Raw genomic sequence first — 23473 nt, 5'->3', positions numbered from 1 at the left:
AAGTGACAGACCTGAATGAACCGATTATTCTTTGACGTTTAAAAGTTTCACATTTTCACACGTAGTGCTATAATGACCTTATAAATTCAGATTAACATGCCACCGTGTTGATACTCATAACTCTGACTGGGGTTTTTGGTTCTAACACCAAGAAATCCTGGATGTGTCAAATGTTTTTTGCAGTGCATCCCTCAGTTGTTTGCTGTGAATCACACAGTGTAAATAAGCAAGTAAATAAAGCAATTTAAATAAGACAAACACCAGTCACAGAGTTCTTTGAAGAAGTATTAATAAAATCAGCCCACACCAAAAGGAGAAATGGACAGGCATTTCACTCAGCTGTTCTTTTATTGATTTAAACAAACAAACTAAAAGCAGGTTCGCTAAAGAATAGTTGACATGAAACAGCAGTACACACAATCACCACTGACCACCACGGCAGTTGGCTTAGGTGGTCAGTCCCAATATTCTCAATCCCAAAATGTTTTTTCGCCACCACCACCCCACCCTCAGCTCTTCAAATCTCTTTCCCTAATTCAGCTTTAGCGCACAGCAGCACAGTGATCTGTTGTCTGGTTGGATCTTCAGCATCGTTCAACTGTCCTGAAGTTTGGCTTTTTGCACCTGTAGCTGTCGGGGACTTCAGCAGACTATCAGCATGGCTACCGTGGTGAATTGGCAATTTTTGCCAGGGCAGTATCTCAACCTGTGTAGGATCAGCTGAATTACTATTTCAAAGGAACCCTCAGCCTAACCCTGGAAAATGGAGGTGGAAAGATCGCAGTGAATCTGTCCCTAAATTTCTTATGATAACGTACTTTAGACTTCTGGTTAAAATGAATTTGAAGTGTAGGATTATAGATGTGTTGGATTAATTGTTGAGTGGTAATCTTAACTGCCCAACCGGTGAAAACAATCTTCATGTCCTCCTGTGTGAAAAACAGCAAAACCGTTCATCAGATTTAGTGTTAGATGATTAAATAAGGTTCTGGTCACTTTGACACTTTTATCCAGATGAGAGCGATCGTTTCCAGGATGGCAGTGCCTCCAAGCGTTAGGTAAGAGTGGTCACTGAGTTATTTACAGAGCATGAAATTGTCTGTTAACAAATCTCAACCCACTTTAACACTTATGGGACATTTTTTTAAAATAATTAACATCCAGTTAAACAGTTCTCCCCACCGACTTCATTAAGACGCCAATAAAAGGAATATCTTTTGAATGAACGGTGATTCCTCCTCACCCCACACAAAAGAGGATTTCACACCACCTCCTCCCACCACAACTCTTCATATTCATGAAGCAGGTGTGAGGAAGCAGTTTAAGAACCTGAATGCTCGGAAAGCTCCCGGCCCAGACGGTGTGTCTCCTGCCACCCTCAGACACTGTGCAAACGAGGTGGCCCCAGTGTTTTCTGGCATTTTCAACTCCTCACTGCAGGCATGTCATGTGCCTGCCTGCTTCAAGTCCTCTACCATAATCCCTGTCCCCAAGAAACCTAGGATCACTGGACTAAATGACTACAGACCCGTGGCTCTGACATCTGTGGTCATGAAGTCTTTTGAGCGCCTAGTTCTCTCCCATCTCAGGACCCTCACGGCCCCCCTCCTGGACCCCCTGCAGTTTGCATATAGAGCCAACAGGTCTGTAGACGACGCCATCAACATGGCCCTACACTTCATCCTGCAGCATCTGGACTCCCCAGGAACCTACGCCAGGATCCTGTTTGTGGACTTCAGCTCTGCCTTCAACACCATCCTTCCAGACCATCTCCGAGGCAAGCTTTCCCAGATGAATGTGCCTGATCCCATCTGCCGGTGGATCACTGACTTCCTGACGGACAGGAAGCAGCATGTGAGGCTGGGAAAGAATGTCTCGGACTCCCGGACCATCAGCACCGGCTCCCCTCAGGGCTGTGTTCTTTCTCCCTGCTCTTCTCCCTGTATACCAACTGCTGCACCTCCACCCACCAGTCTGTCAAGCTAATCAAGTTTGCAGATGACACCACCGTTATTGGACTCATCTGGGACGGGGATGAGTCTGCCTACAGGAGGGAGGTTGAACGTCTGGTGTCTTGGTGCAGCCACAACAACCTGGTGCTGAATGCCCAGAAGACACTGGAGATTATTGTGGACTTCAGGAAGCACACAGCCCCACTCCCCCCCATCATCCTGACTGACACCCCCATCACCTCTGTGGACTCATTCCGCTTCCTGGGTACCACCATCACCCAGGACCTGAAGTGGGAGCCCACCATCACCTCCGTCATCAAGAAAGCCCAGCAGAGGATGTACTTCCTGAGGCAGCTGAAGAAATTCAACCTGCCAACACAGACGATGATGCAGTTCTACACTGCAATCATCGAGTCCATCCTCACCTCCTCCATCACCGTGTGGTACGCTGGAGCCACTATCAGGGACAAACAGAGACTGCAGCGTGTTGTGCCCTCTGCTGAGAAGGTGATTGGCTGCAGACTCCCATCTTTGCAGGACCTGTACACCTCCAGGACACTGGGGCGTGCAGCTCGGATCTCAGCTGACCCTTCTCACCCTGGACACAGTCTGTTTGACCTGCTCCCCTCAGGCAGGAGGCTCCGGTCCATTCGCACCAGAACCTCTCGCCATAAGAACAGTTTCTTCCCCTCTGCTGTTGAACACATGAACAATAACCGTATGACTGTTCCCACCACTAACACATGACCCTACGCTGTGTCACTGCATCATTCTATGTTTGGCACTGATCACCACCTGCACTCATGTATATATCTTTCAACGTAGCACTTTTAATTCTTATTCTCATGTATATATCTCATGTATATCTCATGCACATATCTTTCCACGTAGCACTTTTAATTCTTATCCCTACTTTTATTTTTTTCCATGTCTATTTAAGTGCTATTTATGACAGCATGTTTGCACTGAAGCACCGCAGCAATTTCCTAATGTTGTAAACCTGCTCAACATTTGGCAATAAACCCCATTCTGATTCTGATTCTGATTCTGATAAATTTCTCCAGCACAATTCCAAATAATCCTTCTCAAAACACACTGAAGCTGTTCTGATAGCTCAGTGCTTCATTAAGACACTTTATGCTGTCATATAATTTTCTGGACATTTTCCACCTTTCAAAGCGGTGTCAACATCAAAACTATTAGTTGAAATATAGTTTTTTTTTAAATACATAAAACTGCTTAGACTGCATAAAGATCACGTTAAAACAAAAATGTTTAAGGTATTTGATTCTTCAAATACCTGTTCACTTTTTTTACAACAGATTGTTACTTCACGTGGTTTCCCACACACCCTGAGCACAAGTTGGCTGCTTTTCCTGCAATCTGTGGCCCAACCCATCCCTAACCATGTCATTTGGGATTGCCAGCTCTCCAGCACTCTGCTTCTTGGTAAAATAGCTCTTCCAGAAACTCAAGTTGTGCACTGTTGAAGAATAATGTTCCCACAAAGCAATTTTTTTCTACAAACTTTGTGGGATGTTACATTCAGGAAATTGCTTTCAATGGCCTTGAGTTCTGAATAAATCAAGTGTCTTTAGCAAAGCGTCATGGGAGCCCATTTTGATCTTAAGTGGGCCTGAACATTGAAACTTTCTTTTCTTTATCAAGTTTAACTACGCATTTAATCCTTCAGATATCTTAATGTAAGACAAATAAGTGCAATGGTATGTCTCAGTTTTTCCACATAAAGAAATTCTGCTTGACTCAATGAAAGAAATCTGTCATCATGACTCTCTGAGCTTAAATTGTAAGCAATACATCTGTAGTTCTGGTTGGTATAGTGTGGTAATGCCCAGGGTAGTGGTCTGTATCAGTATCAGTAGCAATGGCTGTAAAACCTGTAAAAATACAGTAAAACGTCCAAAATAAATGCCCTCCTTAATGTTTTCCTAAGAATGGGCCAGTGGCCCAGACTGGAGTCTTTCCGGGTCGATTCTGATGAACGCACAAGACTTAATTGACATTAAGTGACATGTTGAAGTGAGCAAAAATGTGCTTGTTTAGCATGTAGTTAATACACATGTGGACCTTACAAAAGACTCCAGCTAATGGAAAACTGTTCCAGGGTAAGGCACTGTGAAGATTTATTTATTGTTTTTGTGTTTCCATGGGTGCTTTTTGTGTCTTGATATCTTCAGTATTGTTCTGTAAAAAAATTACAAAAACATAAAGGAAATAAAGTCGAATGAGTAGATCTCTCCAAGCCTTTGATGAGTACTCTCTAAATCTGGGAAGATGGCAAAGTGAAAAGCTGAAACAGAGGCAAACAAAACTTTCTGCAGATGTATTCAAATTTAAACGGAACCTATTATGCTTTGCTGGAACTTTCTGTCATTAATAATAATAATAATAATAATATTTCAGAGACAGAAGCTCATAATGAACATGCTCAGTTTTTCAAACTACAAGGTGCAAGTAAGCACTCCAACATTTTTTTCCCCATCTCTATGCATATGATGTCAGTGAGAATGGTTATCATCCCTAATATAGTCATCTTAGCCACACCTATCTGTCACTTAAGCCTTCTGTTTGCGAGGGGCAGCCAATCAGAAGAAAGTTAGCCACTGTCCAAACTGGTAAGCTGAGGAGCTACACCAAGGCCCGGTATTAGTAAATCATCCAAAGCTACTCTTTCAGATACCAAGAATAAAAGTATAGAGCTGGAAATGAGTGTAATAAATCACCTATAACACCCATCTTCCTGATTTGGGGCGATGTATAATATAACTCCAGGACTCATAAATCTGCAACAGCAATGTGTTGAGCTGAATGTTACTCTGGATGTCTGAAAGTTCACTTAGTTTTCTTAGAAAGAAACCGTATCCCCAACCCTGTAAACACACACACAGAGGGAACAGCAGCAGTTCTTGCTTGTGAGGAAGACAGGTTATTGAGGGTTGGGTGAAGGGTGGCTGAGCTGGCTTCCCGCTGCAGAGTTTGCAGAGTAACACCAATCAGATGGCAATAAATCTTAAACATTGATCCCACAGAGATACAGAGGTAGCTTTGCAAAACGTGGGATTTCAGCAGAGGTTCTTCTGTAACATGCTCATGCACAGGAGAAACGTTAAAATGACAAAATAAAGCAAACGATCCAAACTGCATCATGTGCATGCGGCACGTCTGAAATCTTTAAAAAAGACACTGAACAAGCTGAGTCTAGCTTCACCACCATCTCCGCCTTCTCTCTCTCTCTGTCTCACTTCAGTTCACTCCCTCACTATCTATATAAAGTCAGTTTGACTGAGTATCTTCTGCTGCGTGTGCACTCAGCACCAGCCATCATTCTCACACACACTCACTCTCACACACACAAACTCCCAGTATGCAGCTGCTCGAACTCCTGAAACGCTTTGCATGAGGTGGCCGTTTCTCTGGAATCTTATGATCCTACATATTGAGGTAAGCACACAGGGGCTGGTCAGTACCATGAATCTTATGGACCCAGAGGGACTCTAAGTGGTAATAAAATGGTATCACTGTGGATGGATAAAGCTTAGCTGCTGCAGAAGCACTGCTGGGACTTAATGCACAGGATAGAACAACTTCCTTCTGTCAGCTGGTCCATGATCAGTCTGTGCTGTAGTCTTATATATGTTTACGTTGAATAACTGCTTTGCTGTGATCAGTGTTTAGATGTTCTTTGGAGTAGTGTAGATAAGTATGTTCTTTAAAGAACTACAGTTACACGGTTACTCACATGCACCTTTGGATATTTGTTCTATTTTACTGACTGTTTTACAAATCTATGAGATTGTATATACAAACCAAATATTTAAGGTAATTTTATGCTGTTAAAGGATGTGCTTCATAAATACTCCTGATTGGAATGCATTTAATTCAGTAAATGGACTGCCCCCTTGTGTAGTCCTAGCAGCTGTAAAAGTCTTCGGAGCCCAAGTGCTTTTTGCAGTCATAGTGTGACAATTTATTGCTCTAATTTTGGATCCAATCCAGCGGACCTGCTGACTACAGCACCACAGTCAACGAACTTCAGAGGATGAGAGCTTCTTTTGTTTTCCTTTTCTGGCTTACAGACCAGTAATGCAAAATGAATAGCAAGTGGCAGACTTATCAAATCCCAGTGAAAATACTACCTTCTTAAATAATTTCCTAAACTTCCCAGAAAGTGTCTGACATATCTGTTGGTTTTTTAGTTCCACCGCTGTTCCACACCAGCACTGTAACTTTTGATCAACATCACCTAAAGGGAATAAACCAAATCATAATTCTCTAACTTTCCATCCAGTGCTGGAAACCCCCCTTTTTTGGGGGTCATCACTAACTAAAGGCTTCTGTTATACATATGTGTACAGATGATGTATGAAACAACAACAACTGCACTGCCACACCTCAGGGCTTTGTTTCTTTGTCATTGATCCTTGGCGCTGACAGCTATTTTTTTTTAAAGGAAGTGAGCCCTTTGCTCCTCTTTACTCATTTGAAACTAACTGCTGAATTACACATAAAAATCTGTCTGTGGTCCCGTGTAGTGTCCCCTCCTTCAGAGTGTGAGGGGGACGGGCTCCCCAGTGGTTACGGCTCTAGGGACTCCATCCTCAGAGCCAGCACAGAGAGGGACTGGAAAAGACGAAAACGGGGGCAACTAGGGCGGCTTAACAGGTGAGCACCACTGTTATGATCGCATCTGTTTTAGCTATTCATGACATGGATCGCTTATCTTTTATAGATACTCATGCAACATCTGTTCAGTTAAAGGCAGGTCACAGAGCAGGCTTTATGTGCTGGATGTTGCATTCAATGTGTGTCAGCAGAGTGGTGATGACTGAGTCCATTTAATGCCTGCTGTGGACCTAATAGTCTGGCTGCTGCAGGCGTGTGGGCAGCCTGGGCTGCTGTCAGGCTCCGTAGTCAGTGTGTAACCAGTCTACTTGTGTGGTTGCTGATATTTCAGCTGCAGCAACTCCAGCGCTGAGGCTGGCAGAGAGAAGCAGCAGCCAACGTTTGGACTGAGTGGAGGTGCAGCCATGCGCTGCTCCACCCTGCTCGCCATCTTGACGGGGGTTCTTCTTTACTTGGTGCTGGGAGCTGTGGTGTTCCGTGCCCTGGAGGCTCCGCAGGAGGAGGGCGTGCACATGAAGCTGCAGGACACACGCCGGGACTTCCTGCTGAACTTCTCCTGTGTCGACTCAGACAAGCTGGAGGTTCTTATAGAGGTACAGAGAGGAGCCATTCACTATCTGGCTTTTATTTCGAAAATGTAAAAATTGTTTCTGTTTCTCTTTTACAATCTCCATCAGGTACAGCGTCATATTGATTGCTACGATACAATACTAAACAATAAGACACGAAACGATACGATACGATACGATACTACATGACACGATATTACCTGATATGATACTGCAACTAACTAAATCGAACAGCATTGTAGCAGCCCTTGGCATCAAGAACGACAGAAGAGTCTCTAACGGGTGCAGCCATTTATTTCCTCACCACACACGGCTCATTCTCTGGACGTTGAGCACCGTGAAAACTATAAAATAAGAAAAAATTGATACCCGTACAGTACCCTTTGAACTATAACAATGAGCTTAAGTTAATTCAGGCAAGTTCAAACAAGTAATTCTGAGATATACAGTCACAGATTAAATAAAACAAAAGGGGTTACTTCAAACAGCATCAAGGGATTACACAGTTCAGTTAAATAAAATATAACAACAGATCATCTCTCATCACATACCTCAGTCCGCTTGCCAAGGGTGCAAAACTCCGGTAAACACTTAAACACTTCGGCCCGTTTCTCATGGGGTGCTGCTAGCTTGCATGACACACATGTCTAGCTAAAAAATAGCACATGGATGTAAGTAACATAAATAAAGAATAAAAGGGTTTTCAGATAGCTCACAATACAAACGCAGCAACATACCTTACATTAGAAACACACTTATCATACTTATCAAAGTATTATCGTAACTTACATGGACTTTGTACAACTTATTCCTGCCGCGACAGACTGCTCTATACGCGTTACGGGGCATGCCTCTGATCACATCTGTCCTTAGTGCGACTGCGCATACAGTTCCGACAACCCCCGCAAGGATGACTTATGGTACAGATCAGCGGTTCATTACACTCCCACCAATCATGCTATGATTTACAAACTAGCTAATCATACATGATTTGAACAACAACAAAATGAGACCACTTCAACCAATATACAGGTGTACAAACATCATAGAGCAGGTGCCACCTGGACTGTTACATTGTTTATGTCAGTATGTCAGTTCCTCTCAGATAATAACATGGTTGTTATTATTCTCTTTCAACAAGAACCACCAGTTTTTGAATAGGCCGCTCGATGATGGGGGGCTTGAAAGCACGGTCCTGTTTCTTGGTCTGACTTTGGACTCCTACTTGAACTTTGACCCGACGGACTAAACCATCATCGCCTTCGATAGTTTCAACGATACGCCCCAGTTGCCACTGACACCTTGGTAACATATCTTCCTTGATGATAACAATGTCATTCACTTTTAGATTACGGCGGGTTTTGTGCCACTTCTGTCTTGTGGAGACATTCATGAGGTATTCTCTTTTCCACCTACCCCAGAACTGCTCAGTTAAGTATTGTACTCTACGCCACCTCTTCGCTGCATACAAGTCTTCTCTCACAAATTTCCCAGGTGGTGGTAGAGCAACTTTGGACTTCATCAGTATAAGATGGTTCGGAGTAAGAGGTTCAGGTGCCTTTGGGTCACAGATACTGCCCACAGTCAAGGGGCGGCTATTTACAATAGCCATGGCCTCATAAAACAAAGTTCTAAGAGAGGCATCGTCTAGTCTTCCTGCACACTGAGCAGTAGTGGCATTTAGCACATTACGAATGGTCCTAATTTGGCGTTCCCAGATGCCACCAGCATGACTTGCAGAAGGAGCATTGAAAACAAACTCACACTGTTTGTCTGCCAGGAAAGCCTCCAGTGCCTGCATGTCACATTGTTTGAGAGCCTCTCTGAACTCATTTTTGGCTCCTACAAAGTTTGTGCCTTGGTCACAGCGGAGTTGGCAAACAGCTCCTCTGAGGCTGATGAAGCATCTAAGGGCATTGATGAATGCATCTGTTGATAGGTCTTCTAGCATCTCGATATGAACAGCACGTGAAGACAGGCATGTAAAGATAAGCCCATACCTTTTGTACTCCTTACGGCCCCGTTTGATGGAAAATGGACCAAAGCAATCCATACCAGAGTACGAGAAAGGAGCGGAGGCTTCAGTCCTTTCTTTCGGGAGCTCTGCCATGCGTTGCTCCTCGGTGGGGCGCCGAAGTTTTCGACATTGCACACATTTATGTATTAACTTGGCAACTGCTTTGCTTCCCCCAAGCACCCAAAACCCATTTGCTCTGAGTTCTGCTAGGGTTTGACTGCGACCCTGATGACAGATGGTGGCATGGTAATGAGACAGTATTAGTCTTGTAATGTGACTTTCCTTTGGAAGGATAACCGGGTGTTTTAGTTCTTGACTGAGCGTTGCCTTTGTCAGTCTTCCACCTACACGAAGAAGTCCTTCATCTAAGATGGGATCAAGACAACTTAGGGGGCTAGAGCATGGAAGAGAGTTGCCCTTCTGAAGTGTCTTTATGTCTTGCAAAAAGCCTTGTCGCTGAACCAGACTGATTACTAGTTCACAAGCTTTTCTCCTTTCCTCTACCGTCACAATGCTACTGACACGATCTGACTTCATGCCTAGTCTCTTAATTCTTGCAACTACTCTGATGAGCGTTGTCCAGCTGGAAAAGCGGCTTAGACGGTTCAGAATGTCATTTTGCTCATTGGCATGGGTGGCAAAGGTTTTCACCGATTTAACTTCAGGGTCACAGACTAGCAAATCTGGTGAAAAATGTAGTGTTGGGTGTATCTCAGGTTTCCATAGAAATTTAGGACCCGATAACCAGTTCGTTGACAGAATGTCCCCTGCACATAGACCTCTCGAAGCGTGGTCAGCTGGGTTTTCTGCCGTATCCACATAGTGCCACTGAGCAGGGTTTGTGGTTTCTCGGATTAGCTGAACACGATTTGCGACAAACACATGGAATCGCCGTGCCTCATTGCTGATGTAGGCCAATACAACTTGGGAATCAGTCCAAAAGAATTCCTCATCAATCTGCATGCCGAGCTCTGTTTTTAACATGACGCTTAGCCTTGCGGAGATTACTGCAGCCGAAAGCTCCAGCCTTGGGATGCTCATGAGCTTTGTTGGTGCGACTCTTGCTTTGGCTAACACAAGGCTACAGTGTACTTCATCCTTTCCATTCTTGTATCTGAGGTAGGAACATGCACCATAACCTATGTTACTGGCATCTGAAAAGTGATGCAGTTCCACCCTCACTATGTTGCCAAAGTCTGGAGGATGGTAGCATCTGGGTATCGCTATTTCCTTTAGCCTGTGTAGATCCCTTTTCCATTGCTCCCACCGTGCATGTAGGCTATCGGGAAGCTGATCATCCCAACCTACGCCCATGCGACACAGCTCCTGGAGAATACATTTACCACTCAGGATAAAGGGAGCTACAAGACCCAGAGGGTCGTAGAGGGAGGAGACAGCGGACAGGATACCACGACGAGTTGAGGGTTGGTCCCTTTTGTCAATGTTGAAGCTGAAGGTGTCACTTTCTATTGACCACTGAATGCCAAGTACGTGACCCTCCGCTGTTGTATCCAGGCTAAGGTTGAGAGGTCCGGTGGTTACTGCCCTTTCTGAAGGCGCAACACCACATAGCGCCTCAACCTTGTTCGAGTTAAATTTGTGCAAGTGTAAACCTCCAGTCTTACACAGCTGCTGTGCATTGATAATCAGGTCTGTAGCTTCTGTGACTGATGGGACGCTAGTCAGTCCATCATCAACGTAAAAGTTCTTTTCAATGAAAGCAGCAGTCGAAGGATAATCGGCTTCGCATTGCTGTGCAAGATATTTAAGGCCGAAATTGGCACACCCTGGAGAGGAACCAGCACCGAAAAGGTGCACCGCCATTCTATACTCTTGGGGTTCTGTTTCCAGCTGACCGCCCTTCCACCATAGGAACCTCAGGTAGTTCCGCATGTTGGGTGGAACATAGAACTGATGGAACATTTTTTCAATGTCGCAGGTGATGGCTACTGCTTCCCTCCTAAAGCGGCAGAGAACTCCTACTAGAGAGTTTATCAGATCAGGGCCAGTCAATAAGGTGTCATTCAGAGAGATGCCCAGAAACTTGGCTGAACAGTCGAAGACCACCCTAAGTTTATCTGGTTTCCTAGGATGGTACACCCCATGATGTGGGATGTACCAAATTGTCTCTCCCTCATGTGCTGGGGGGGCTGGTTCTGCAACACCTTTGCTGATGGTTTCCTCCATGAATGCTGTGTAATGGTCATGGTACTGCCTGTTGGACCTTAACTTCCTCTTGAGGTGTTGCAAACGAGCTTCAGCCAGTCGCTTGTTGTTTGGCAGCATAGGTGGAGAGCTGCCCTTGAAAGGAAGTGGCATCTCATAGTGTCCATCCTTCCTTTTTGTGATTGTGCTGCTGAGGAGTTTTACAAAATGAACATCATCTTGAGAAACATATTTATCTTGATAGTTTCTTTCGCTGAAATCCATTTCTAGGACCTTCAACACATCATTGACCGGAGGCAATGGCATTTCCTTTACTGCCACTCTGTGTACAAAGCTTTGATGTTCCTTTCTATCAAGATATGGATTTGCTGATCCTATGATGCTCCAGCCAAGCACGGTTCTTTGAGCAAATGGATGGTTTTCTGACCCTACAATGACTTCTAGAGGGGCCAGTGCTGATGGGCAATCATAGCCAATCAGCAATCCCACTTCACAGTCTTGAAGTGGCTGCAGCTTGTTTGCCAGTTGCCTCAGATGTGGCCACTGAAGTGCGGTGTCCTTTGTAGGAATGTGAGACTTATCGACTGGGATGAAATCCCTTGTATATGCCTGGCGTAGCTGAACATGCGACTCACTATGGAGCCCACGAACTTGCAATCCACAAGCCACTTTGCTAGCTATGACTGTGTCTACTGCTGTCATTGTACTGAGCCTTAATTGCACTGGCTGAGTCTTCACATTTAGTGCAGAGACCAGATCTCCCAAGATGAAAGTTGAATCGCTCTGTGTGTCGAGCAGAGCATATGTGAGAATCTCACTGTGGGGGTCTTCTGCCAATGACACAAAAACTGGAACAATGCTAGACGTAGCTGAGGAGTATCTTGTCAATGTGTGTGACATGACATTGCGGACTTCCTTTGTCTCATTTCCTGCAGATGGTGAATCACTGTTTAACATTTCACTGGCTCCCTCAATTCTCTCTATGTGCAAGCAAGTTGGATGATTTCGACCACATATAGTGCATGTGTGCCTTCTTTTGCATTCTTTACTAGTGTGACCCTTTCTTAAACAGCCAAAGCAAAGACGGTTTTCACGAATGAAAGCTCTCTTTTCATCAGGAAGCCTTGTGGCAAAGGTTGGGCACTTGGCGACACCGTGTGTTTCATCGTTGCAGATGAAGCATGGTGGTCTTGGCTTTGAAATTAAGGTCCCTGGTTTACCTGCAGAGTGCTTAGCTTGAGCATTGGTGCTGAGTGCCTTGGTTCTCTTAGGAAGCCTTTCATCTGTAACTTTAGTGGTTAATAAGAAGGGAGAAGCAATGGGGTTGCAGGCTATTCTAGCTTCCCTTTGTAGAAATCTGGTGAAATGAGCAAATGGTGGATACTCTTGACATCTGTCTAGTTCATCCACAACAACACGACCCCATCTGCGTACCAGCCATTCGGGCAGTTTTTTGAGAAGTTTATGATTTTCTTCACAATCATTTAGAATTGCCAGCCCTTTAACATGAGGGATGGCCTCGGCACAACTTTGAAGGAAATCTGAAAACTCTCTGAGGGCTACTGGGTCATTGGGAGCTATTTTTGGCCATTTCATCAGTTTATCCCTGAAAGCCTTTTGGACGACAAATGAACTTCCATACCTCTCCTGAAGAATCTCCCAGGCACCCTGATATGCATCTTCTGAGTTTCGATAGAAGAATCCTTCGACCGCCTTCCGTGCCTCACCAGCAAGATAACTTTTCAAGTACAACATTTTTTCGCCTGCGGGGAGGGGTTTGTGGCCAATCAATGCCATAAAGGATATCTTCCAGTCTATAAACTTTAAAGGGTTACCAGTGAACACTGTGGGTTCAGGTGCAGGCAGACGGTTGGAGACGAACAAGCTTGCAAGCTCCTGTGTTAAGCTGACCTCCTGTTGCCTTTGCAAAATCTCAGGTGGTGCACACTGAGGTCGAAATGATTCAGCCTGTGGATTCAATGGATTCTGAGATTCAATGATTTGGCTATCAAGTTGTGATATGTCATCTGCTTCATACTTAAGGCTTTCCAATCCATCGTAGTTGTTGTAAGCTCTCACTCTGGCTGCTGCTACTTTTACCTCATTTTCTGCCTGTAGCTGTTGCAGTTTAGTTCTCTCTTCCTCTAGCTTTGCTGTCATTTCTGCAATCATTTGTGCTTCCTTGATTTTCCACTCATGCTCTAAGCTACTCAACTTGGCTTGCTGTTCATGTATTCGTTGCATTGCCTTCGCCTGTTCTAGTTTAGCTGCAAGGTCAGCTTCGGCATCCACACGTTTGCTAGAAGTCGTAGATGTGGCTCCAGAGTATGAATCTGAGCCCTTTGAATGCTCTGAAATAACTGTTTCTGTTTCAGTTTTCCCAAAAACAGATCCATACTCCTCCTTACTTAATATCATCCTTACACGCTCCTTCTCGAGCCTGTCATTAAAAGTCTTATCTATATCTTCTAGTCGTTTACTAATGAGATCACAAATTTCTGTTGTTAGGGCAACACACGCATCCATTTTCTTGACAACATCTGGAGTAGAAGTATGATTACGTCGGATAGGCTCATACAGTTCATGCATTAATGCTTCTTTAGCCTTAATGTCCGTTTGTGTTCTAACAAGGTCTTCGTTTGAGCAGAAACCTTTCAGCCTTGTTCTAACTCCTCTTGCTAACTCCTTCCAGGACTCATATGCCTTGCTAAATGACCTTTCATTTTTCTTGGCCTCCTGTTCATGCATCTCCTGCCCCTTTTCTGTTAGTCTTCGCTCTCTGGAGCTGGACCTGGCCTCTTGTGCCTCTGTAGATTTGTCTATTTCTTCAACAGGGGACAACATTATTATTAATTTTATTTTTGGCTTGTTGCACCTGCCCTTTTAAGTGTATATATCTTAACTCAAATGGGTTGAGTGGTGGTTTCAAACTTATTAACACTCAACTTAGATATTTACACCTTTAACCTCACAGACTGGCAACAAAACCAAAATAATACTGATGATGCCCTCAAATCAGACAATTTGCCACTTAAGTTTTTACAGAAGTACAACTGATAGCATAAAGCCCAGATTCAGTCTTAGACATTCTGATGCAAGAAATGTGGGATATTCAGCATCACAACTTTACATGCTACTGTGTTAAATACAGAAGAGGTCTTTCTTTCTTGCATTACTTTAGACTGCCATGTTGAAGATCATTTGCTCACACAGCTTACAAGATGAAGGTGTGCATGACATTGTATTTATAATGTCCTTATTTTGAGTCCTTTACTGATCCAGTAGTCTCTAGATGATGCGATACACTCCTTTACTCACAGTTCGACGAAAGAATAAGATGAGTGTAGATGGCTGCAAGGTAGCGATGAGTTTTCACTGTAGCAGCCCTTGGCATCAAGAACGACAGAAGAGTCTCTAACGGGTGCAGCCATTTATTTCCTCACCACACACGGCTCATTCTCTGGACGTTGAGCACCGTGAAAACTATAAAATAAGAAAAAATTGATACCCGTACAGTACCCTTTGAACTATAACAATGAGCTTAAGTTAATTCAGGCAAGTTCAAACAAGTAATTCTGAGATATACAGTCACAGATTAAATAAAACAAAAGGGGTTACTTCAAACAGCATCAAGGGATTACACAGTTCAGTTAAATAAAATATAACAACAGATCATCTCTCATCACATACCTCAGTCCGCTTGCCAAGGGTGCAAAACTCCGGTAAACACTTAAACACTTCGGCCCGTTTCTCATGGGGTGCTGCTAGCTTGCATGACACACATGTCTAGCTAAAAAATAGCACATGGATGTAAGTAACGTAAATAAAGAATAAAAGGGTTTTCAGATAGCTCACAATACAAACGCAGCAACATACCTTACATTAGAAACACACTTATCATACTTATCAAAGTATTATCGTAACTTACATGGACTTTGTACAACTTATTTCTGCCGCGACAGACTGCTCTATACGCGTTACGGGGCATGCCTCTGATCACATCTGTCCTTAGTGCGACTGCGCATACAGTTCCGACAACCCCCGCAAGGATGACTTATGGTACAGATCAGCGGTTCATTACAAGCATACAGCAAACTTTGAGTTACTGAAACTACACATTTTGCATTCAAAAAGTGACTCTAGCTTTGCCCAGCTGCTGCTTTCTGTTAATCATATATTAACAAACTCCAAACAAGTGTCATGATGACCTCTGATGCCGACTGCCTCTCTAGCTAAAAATACACTTTTGCTGAGTGCGTGACACATACCTGCTTCATGTTTTATACGCACTGGCTGAGTTTGTGGATCCTTAGGATGATCATTCAGATGTGTAACGTGTTCAGTGGAGCTTTGCTGGTGACACAGTGCAGCGGCACAGCACGACGACTATGAGCCAGATAACAGGCGTGGTCAGAGCAGCTATGCAAGGTTCCTTTCATGAGTGTAACTGCGTGACAGCTGATCCACAGATGGGTCGAGCGTTGGCAACCTAGCTGTGATCCTGAGACGCTTGTCCTCACTCTAGAATGAACATTGTAAATTACTGTTTACGCTTGCAAAGCGATCTACGCATGAACTCGGCGACATTTGGGAAAAGGTTAAAGGGATCAAAGGACACTGAAGCACGCAAGCAGGTCTTGTTGTATTTTGTGTTTATTTAGAGGAAGCACATGAGCGATTAGGTGTCTTTTTTTTAAATATCCAAATGAATAGGTGAGCACAGTAAGAAGTCCAAGCTGAAACACTTTCTTGTTTCTCTACTTGTAAAAAGAGCATTTGACAATTTGCTTGATTAAAATCATGTAGATACTAATATATTGTGCTTTTAAAAAAATGCACTCATAATATGCAGCCAGTGATGTGATGATAGCGTCCGTTTGGTTCCATCAGAAAAAGAAAGAAAGGATTGGGATGGTTTGGGTGAACTTTGCACCTCAGTGCACTTATAGAAGTGGGGACACAATGCACTTAATGTCGGCTTACACGAAAACTGCTATTGAGCCACTGTGGATCATGTGTCACCGAACTGATGTTACATTCAGATGTTTCATCTTCTAGTTGCAGTTTCCTCCTCAAGCATCTGTCACATAGCACACCATACTTTATCAAAGATCATGCTATATCTTCTACCAGCAGATATTGATGTGGTTGATCATGTGACATTTATTTTATTGAAGAATTTATTAAACAAAAGTATCATTGCCTTGATGTAGGCATGTTGTGTAATTGTCTAATGTTATTTTTGGACACTGAAAGAATTTTCCGGAGGTCTTCAATTCAGGCAAAATTTGTGCAGCTACTTTCTGATTCGTCACTGTAAATGTTTATCTGAAAACCTTAGGGAGCTCTTCAGATCTTGGCAAGATGACACCACCGTACCAGATAGAGCAGCAGACTCGAGATGTCAGATTTAAATAAGAGCTTCAGCTGTCCCTCCGTATAGACGTTCTTATCACTGCCAACCCCAGATTCTAAATTTATGGATTTGAAAGGCTAATAAATAATGAGGTGTGCTTGGTGAACTTTCTCCACGTGACTTTTTTTCACATGGTCTGGCTATCAGTGCAGGGTCTCCTTTTGTATATCAGTATAAGCTGAGCTTAGATAAGCGAAATTACAACTTTTACAGCTGCCAGTTTGTACGCTGAAATTAAATAAATATAAGAATATAGATAAATATTAAATCTTTCAAGCAATTCATGAAGTCAGTGTGACAACATCCCCTGGCTCAATTTCCTTCTTTATAAAGTTTTGCTGGCTATCTAAACAATCATGTGACATTGACAAATGATTGTCAATAATAAGCAGATTAATTAATACTTCTATATCACATACATTTGATAGCATGTAAAGTATGAACACCATTGTGTTTTCATAGTTGCTGTTTGCATGTATGTTGTGTATTTCACTACATCTGTGAGGGAATTGTGTCATGAAAACCTGAACCTCTCACTTATGGTTAGCATTCCCAGGACGTTTCTTGAACACAGTTACTAAGGATTATATTTCTGGCTCCAAATCATCCCTTTCTGCGGTACACAGAGTACACAGGCTGAGACTGAGGTGCGCATGACTAACCTCATAATTTGCCTCTCGCTTTTAATGTAACTTGAGGAGTAAAAGTAACCTAATTATCGTATGCTAAACCCTCTGGACACAAAACCTCACTGCAGTGTCTTCCTGTATCCACTAGAATGCAGGTAAATTCATGCAAAGTCAGAGCTCACTGATACCCGAACAGTTACAGCACATATCTTGTAATTACAGTGTCACTGATTTGATTCCTACTTCAAACCTACTCTTTTAGTCAGTTGTCACTGCACAAATAGAATTTGAAAGGGTGAGAAGTTCAGTCAGTTTCTGCTAATCTGTTGGGACAGACGTACTTGGCAGTAGACATTTCTACAATCTTCAATCTAAACTTTTAATTGATTGGTTTTAATGATTTCTGCAGAGGCCAAGTTAATTCATAACCTCATCATGCTTAGGTTTATGTTCCGATAATTTAATCAGGGAATTTGATTCTGTGCTGTAAGCGGTTCGATATGCCCGGGACAGAATGGAGCCGTCACAGCTGCTCATCGCCGCTAACTTCCTGCTTTTGATCATGACAGTGCATTTTGTACCCCGTAGCAGGGATGGGTTCATTCATTCGTGTGTTTGTTAATGCCTCTTTTCCAGTGAAACATTAATTATTGGAGTGTTTCATCAACTAAGTACTAACCTTCCCCCCACTGTCCCTTCCCAGGAGGTGGTGGAGGCCACTGGAGCAGGTGTGGATCCCATAGGCAACGCTACATTTGTCAGCAAATGGGATCTGGCCAGTGCCTTTTTTTTCTCAGGGACCATTATCACAACCATCGGTTGGTGTCCAGCTAAAAGTCCTTGTTCATTAAATTTAATTGCATGATGGGACTCATTAATTACATCTGAAGTCTTTAAACAACTGCTCTTCTACCTCTGATCCCACATGTGCAGGTTTTGGAAACATTTCTCCCAAAACAGAAGGAGGGCAGCTGTTCTGCATCTTCTATGCCCTGGTGGGAATCCCAATGTTTGGTATCCTGCTCGCTGGAGTGGGAGACCATCTGGGTACTGGGCTGAGGAAAACTGTGGCCAAGATAGAGAAGCTCTTCCTGGTCAGAGCTTCAAAAAATATTTAAAATGTCTTCTTTACTGCCACTGTAAACATACTTATCCATAGATTTTATAAATAATAGATGGATCTAACATTTGGGTCTGAAGAGTGAAGCCAATGCCTTACATCATCTAAAGCCTACACCTGTATTTGAAAAGAAGAAATTGGTCTCAATTGCATAGAAGCGTTTGGTTCCCTTCATCCAAAACATTTATGGCCTCAGTTGATGGTATCAAGTCTTCTCAGACATAACAAGATTTTTATTTTGTATATTTGGGGTCCAATCAGTGTCAGAAATGTGATAAAATAGGATAAGATTCAGAGTCGGCATAGCTTGGCAGGCTGGTTTCTCAGTCAGACCCAAACCTCGTTCATGACGTCTGGTTTCAAAACGCTAAAGAGGAGATGGCGAAAAGACTGAACTCAAGGCTTAAAAAATGACTTCACAAAGAAATGAGTGACATCACGTCACCACGTCCATCTTTTATATACAGGCTATATATTCATGGAACTAATTGGTTATCCTTTTCTGACAGAAATGGCGAGTTAGTCCCACCATCGTGCGTGTGATCTCAGCTGTCCTGTCCATCCTGTTGGGTTGCGTGCTCTTTGTTGCGCTGCCAATCTTCATTTTTCAAGAGGTGGAGGAGTGGACCCTGCTGGAATCAGCCTACTTCGTGGTTATCACCTTGACCACAGTGGGGTTTGGAGACTATGTTGCAGGTATATAATCAACCACCCACGCTGGTTTGCAGTGGTGCACACAGAATAGGAAAGTGGAAATGGAAAAAGGCCATCTGTCTCAGTATTATTTTAGTTCAAGCGGTGGCCCTTTATCATTCTAGCCAGTTACAAGAAATGGCTTTGGTCTCTGTTGATAGTTCCATTCTTTATAAGAGCTTGAAGGGAGGTGATCCCCACCACCCCCTCACCCCCACCCAATCCATGTGTTTTGATACTGTCAAAGTTTTTAAATGGCTCCTTCTGCTTGTTCTGACATATTTGATTATTATAAAACTTTATTACTGATAAGCTGACATTTGAAACTTTGATGCTTTTATAGGCGGACTTTATTTCAGTACCGGATAATCAGCTGTGCTATTTATTCGAGAGCAGTTCGTCATGTAAATTGCGCAATAATATGTAACTAAGGCTTTCGACAGCTGGAGGAACAAAACACCAAAAAATACAGCATGAGAGAGGCGGCAGTAGGGATAGGCTCCAGCCCCCTCCATGACCCTAAACTAGATAAGTGGGTGGGTGGATCTGGTGTCAGGTTTTTCTTCAGACAGTCAGTGCTCACCCTTACTTTATGCAGAGAGGACAGGTTTATTTCACCCCTGAGGTCACATCAGACCACCAGTATCTCCCCAATAATTAGTCTGCAGGATTTTTTTGTGCTTGTTTTTGTTTTTATTTTTATTAAGATGAGATCCTTTCCACTCTCCACACCCTGTGCACCACCACGGATGCCCATAGCCTGCCACTAGTGTACATCCTGCTTTATTAGGCTCTATAAAAGTGATGCAGCTGAAACACAATCATAGCTTCCAGATCAGTATAGCTTATATCATTTACTTTTTCATACTTTTCTTTTTCGTTGAAGGTATTGATCTGTTGATAAGTAGGAGCTATGACTTAATTAGTCATCCATAAATATAGCTGTCAGTCGTGGTGCATTAAGTTCACTTAGCGCGGACAATGTCGTAAATTATTTATGATGATTTTCTTCACAGATGAATTATTGATTAGCTAGTCTGCTATCTTAACAGTTTATTTACTCCATGGAAATGGATGGCTTCATGGGCGGATGTGTGAATGCGCTGGCCCCTTTTTACCTCCTGCTTCTGTATAATGTGTCTTTGTGTCAAAGGGGATTCAGGAAAGGAAGGCAGCGACCACTGGTACAAACCCTTGGTGTGGTTCTGGATCTTGTTGGGGCTTGCATACTTTGCATCTATCCTCACAATGATTGGTAACTGGCTCCGGGTTCTTTCAAAGAAGACCAGGGCTGAGGTACTCCTGTTCTTTTATGCCTGTTTTATCACCTGCTGTCTCCACTACTTCCTCTCCATCACCTCTGCTTTCATCCTTTTCCTTTCAGATGGAGGAGTTGCGAGCCCACGCCACTGACTGGACTCAGAACATCCAAAATATGTCGGTGGACTTTCGCATGCCAGGAAAAATCGATGACCCCTTTAAACGGCGTAGGAGAAAGCGCCGCCACGGCCCTCGAAGCCATGGTCACAGTGTATCAGCTAACGGGGTGCCTGAGGGGCAAGAAGAGCAGCGTGAGAGTCAGGAAGAGTCTGGGTCATATTCGTCTTCATCATCGTCCTCCTCTAATGAGTCAGGGTCTGGATCGGAGACAGATTCTCAGGCCACTCAGACGGAGCGAGTCCCAGAAGAAAAGCCTGCAGAACCCAAACAGGAGGAGGCTCCTCCTGACCCCCACCTGTCCCAGCCTCTGGACTACTTTGGTGAAAACCTTGCATTTATTGACGAGTCCTCGGATACTCAGAGCGGCAAACTACATTTGGATCCCCTGCTAAATCCAACAAAGCCCAATCCCCGTCAGCCAAAAAGGAGACGCCACAGAAGGCCAGTTCCTCAGAGGAACCACAAAAACAACAGCCCCAACAGCACTAACAAGAAGGAACCCAATAGAAACCCCAGATCCGTTCCAGATTTGCCACCCAAGCCTTGTGAATGATAGCAAATGTATTGAGTCTCGTTTGACAGAGGAGTTTTAATTGTAGAATATATAGTGCCTGCATACAGACATTCAAGATAAAAACAAGATGTCGAAGCCTTAGCCACGTGTGGTTTTGCATTTAATGTTCTTAGCATGTGAGTGTTTATGCCTCCCTTAAAGGTGATGAAGAGATTTTCATGCCAGTGTTCCCTTTACTTGCTGAGGAGTTACTGCTCTCTAGTGGGCCAGGACTGAAGTGCAGTACGACTCTGTGAACAATCTTTATAGTAGTCATGATAAACTTTATACACCAGTGTGCTGAAGAGAGGCTTCTCTGATCTGTGACAGTAACTACTGAATCCCTCCAACAAATAAACAGGTACTCGAGATCCTCTTGTACATTTTTGGTATGTATTGAAATCTTTTTTAAATCCTGTAAACTGCATTATATTTAGATTTTCATGGCCAAATGCATTGAATTCTATTGCACTACATACATCTGCCTAATAAAGTTGTTTTTAATAAAACAAGAAATGAATTGAGCATTTTATTACCAATAGGCAAATATAGTAATCATCTTATTTATATAAAAAAAAATATTTTCATTTTAACTGTGGGCCCACTATAATAAAACCCCAAATCTCTATAGTAGATAGTGACAAACAGAGGCTTTTCTGTCATTAGTTTGTTTATCTCTACTTAATTCCTTTTTGTAGTAGGAATGGCAAGGAGGGGTGGAGTATTTACCAACAGGAAAAGGTGCAACACATGGAAATAAATTTAAAAGTTCAATTTTCTTTCTTCTTCACATTTTTCAAAGATTTCCAGCATCATCCCCCATCTCTCACACTTCTGTTCATTCCTGTTTCTGAATTTAAATCCATTGAGCTACTTTGACCGTTCTGTGTAGAATTTGTATGGGGGACATACATGTTAGGTTAACTGTTGATGCTGTGGGTGTGAATGCTTGTGTGTCTCCTCGTGTTAGCTCTATGATGAACTAGTGACCTGTCCAGGGTGTACCTTACCTTTTGCCCTATGACAGGTAGGCTCCAGCCCCCCTGCAAACCTAAACTGGATAAGCAGCTAAGAAACTGGATGAATGGGTTCATTTCAGTTCATTCTCCCTGGAAACGCAGGGAGTATGTAAACAGTTCAGTTTGTTTGTCTGGTTGTTTGCCTGTTTGTTAGCAGTCTAGTGTCCACAGTTTACCAGATATCATTTCCAATTTCTGTGTGATGGTAGATACAGGAAACAGCTCAAGGTGATTTCATTTTGGTGAAAATTCAGTCAATGTGAAATTCAGTAAAAACTTTATAATACCCACGATTTTTACGGATGGTCTTCAACCTTCTTCACAATATACAAGGCCTTGTATGAGGGACACGAGTAACTAGGCTGGCTAAGCATTTGACCTTGACCTTCATGGTTGGCGCCCAAGGTCATAGTTGACCTTGAAATAAAGTAATTCAATAAACATATTAAGTAATATATCATATAAAAGGACATAGAGATTACTGTACAAAACACTTTTTATTTATTCATCATTCATCATTATTTATTTATGACATCACAATGATGCAAGAACGGGCTAATGTATATGTTTGGTAATTGAGGACCAATGGTTTAAAAAAAAACACTGGTAAAATGAAGATGCTTTTAAAAATCACTTTCTAATTTGAGGGGATGATTTGAGAATACTTTATTCTTCCTCAACTGAACAGATGCTTAGTTTAGAGTCAAAAATAATCACATTTGAAGTAAAAGTTTATATTTAGCGTGCAGCCATATTGGCAGAAAACATGGCATATAGCTACAAACAGCAATAAGAAGAAAAAATATCACTCTAAGCACGATAAAGTAACTTGAGCATTGACTTTAATGCATTCTATAGGCCTGGTTAGGCTGGTGGAGACAAAAGCAGGCATACGCTGTCAGACTTGCATATCACACATAATGCAGTGTATAAATAGCATTATAGCATGGACCTTTGAGTTCTCAGTCTATCCTTTTAAGAATGTGCTGTGTAGCTGCTCATTTGACTCGTGTAAATGATAGTCTGTTTGAAATTCTAGCTTGTTTCAACCTGAAAATGGCACCAAGGACAAACACAGTGCAGCAGTACAGTGTGACTGCTGCTCTTTTGTTCTATGTATCCTTTTTTTTTAAAGGAAAGCCGGTGTACCTTAATGTTACAAAATATCAGATACACAAAAGTTGAGACTGTCACTAATGTAGATACACACCCCTCCTCCTCCTCAGCTTGTTTCTCTCTAAACACGGCCAGCAGG

The 23473-nt window shown here is 42.9% G+C and overlaps 2 protein-coding genes and 1 long non-coding RNA gene across 4 annotated transcripts; 1 reads left to right on the top strand and 2 right to left on the bottom strand.

Moving 5' to 3' along the window:
- Positions 1-389: 389 nt before the first annotated feature.
- On the bottom strand, positions 390-15291 carry LOC309716091. The gene is made up of 3 exons (XR_014279363.1): positions 15039-15291; positions 14667-14831; positions 390-929 (listed from the first exon to the last, which is right to left on the bottom strand). It is a non-coding gene; the product is annotated as an uncharacterized lncRNA (long non-coding RNA).
- On the top strand, positions 3074-21677 carry kcnk4b (potassium channel, subfamily K, member 4b). 2 transcript variants are annotated; one of them, XM_082549689.1, is made up of 8 exons: positions 3074-5414; positions 6506-6635; positions 6928-7189; positions 18097-18211; positions 18327-18487; positions 19023-19209; positions 20360-20502; positions 20591-21677. In XM_082549689.1, exons 3-8 carry the CDS (start codon positions 7001-7003, stop codon positions 21197-21199), a joined length of 1404 nt encoding a protein of 467 aa, XP_082405815.1. In that variant the 5' UTR covers positions 3074-5414; positions 6506-6635; positions 6928-7000; the 3' UTR covers positions 21200-21677. The 2 variants fall into 2 exon arrangements, with proteins under 2 accessions (XP_082405815.1, XP_082405816.1); XM_082549690.1 differs by lacking the exon at positions 3074-5414 and having other exon boundaries at positions 6344-6635.
- LOC309716089 (uncharacterized protein) lies at positions 7206-12510 on the bottom strand. Its single transcript, XM_082549688.1, has 3 exons — positions 7955-12510; positions 7717-7816; positions 7206-7509 (listed from the first exon to the last, which is right to left on the bottom strand). Exon 1 carries the CDS (start codon positions 12303-12305, stop codon positions 8289-8291), a length of 4017 nt encoding a protein of 1338 aa, XP_082405814.1. The 5' UTR covers positions 12306-12510; the 3' UTR covers positions 7206-7509; positions 7717-7816; positions 7955-8288.
- Positions 21678-23473: the final 1796 nt, after the last annotated feature.

The sequence above is a fragment of the Aulonocara stuartgranti genome (genome assembly GCF_965226115.1).
Source record: "Aulonocara stuartgranti genome assembly, chromosome: 10".
Lineage (NCBI taxonomy): Eukaryota > Metazoa > Chordata > Actinopteri > Cichliformes > Cichlidae > Aulonocara > Aulonocara stuartgranti.
The sequence above is the reverse complement of the archived record's forward strand: the minus strand, read 5'-3'. Positions and strand labels throughout refer to the sequence as shown.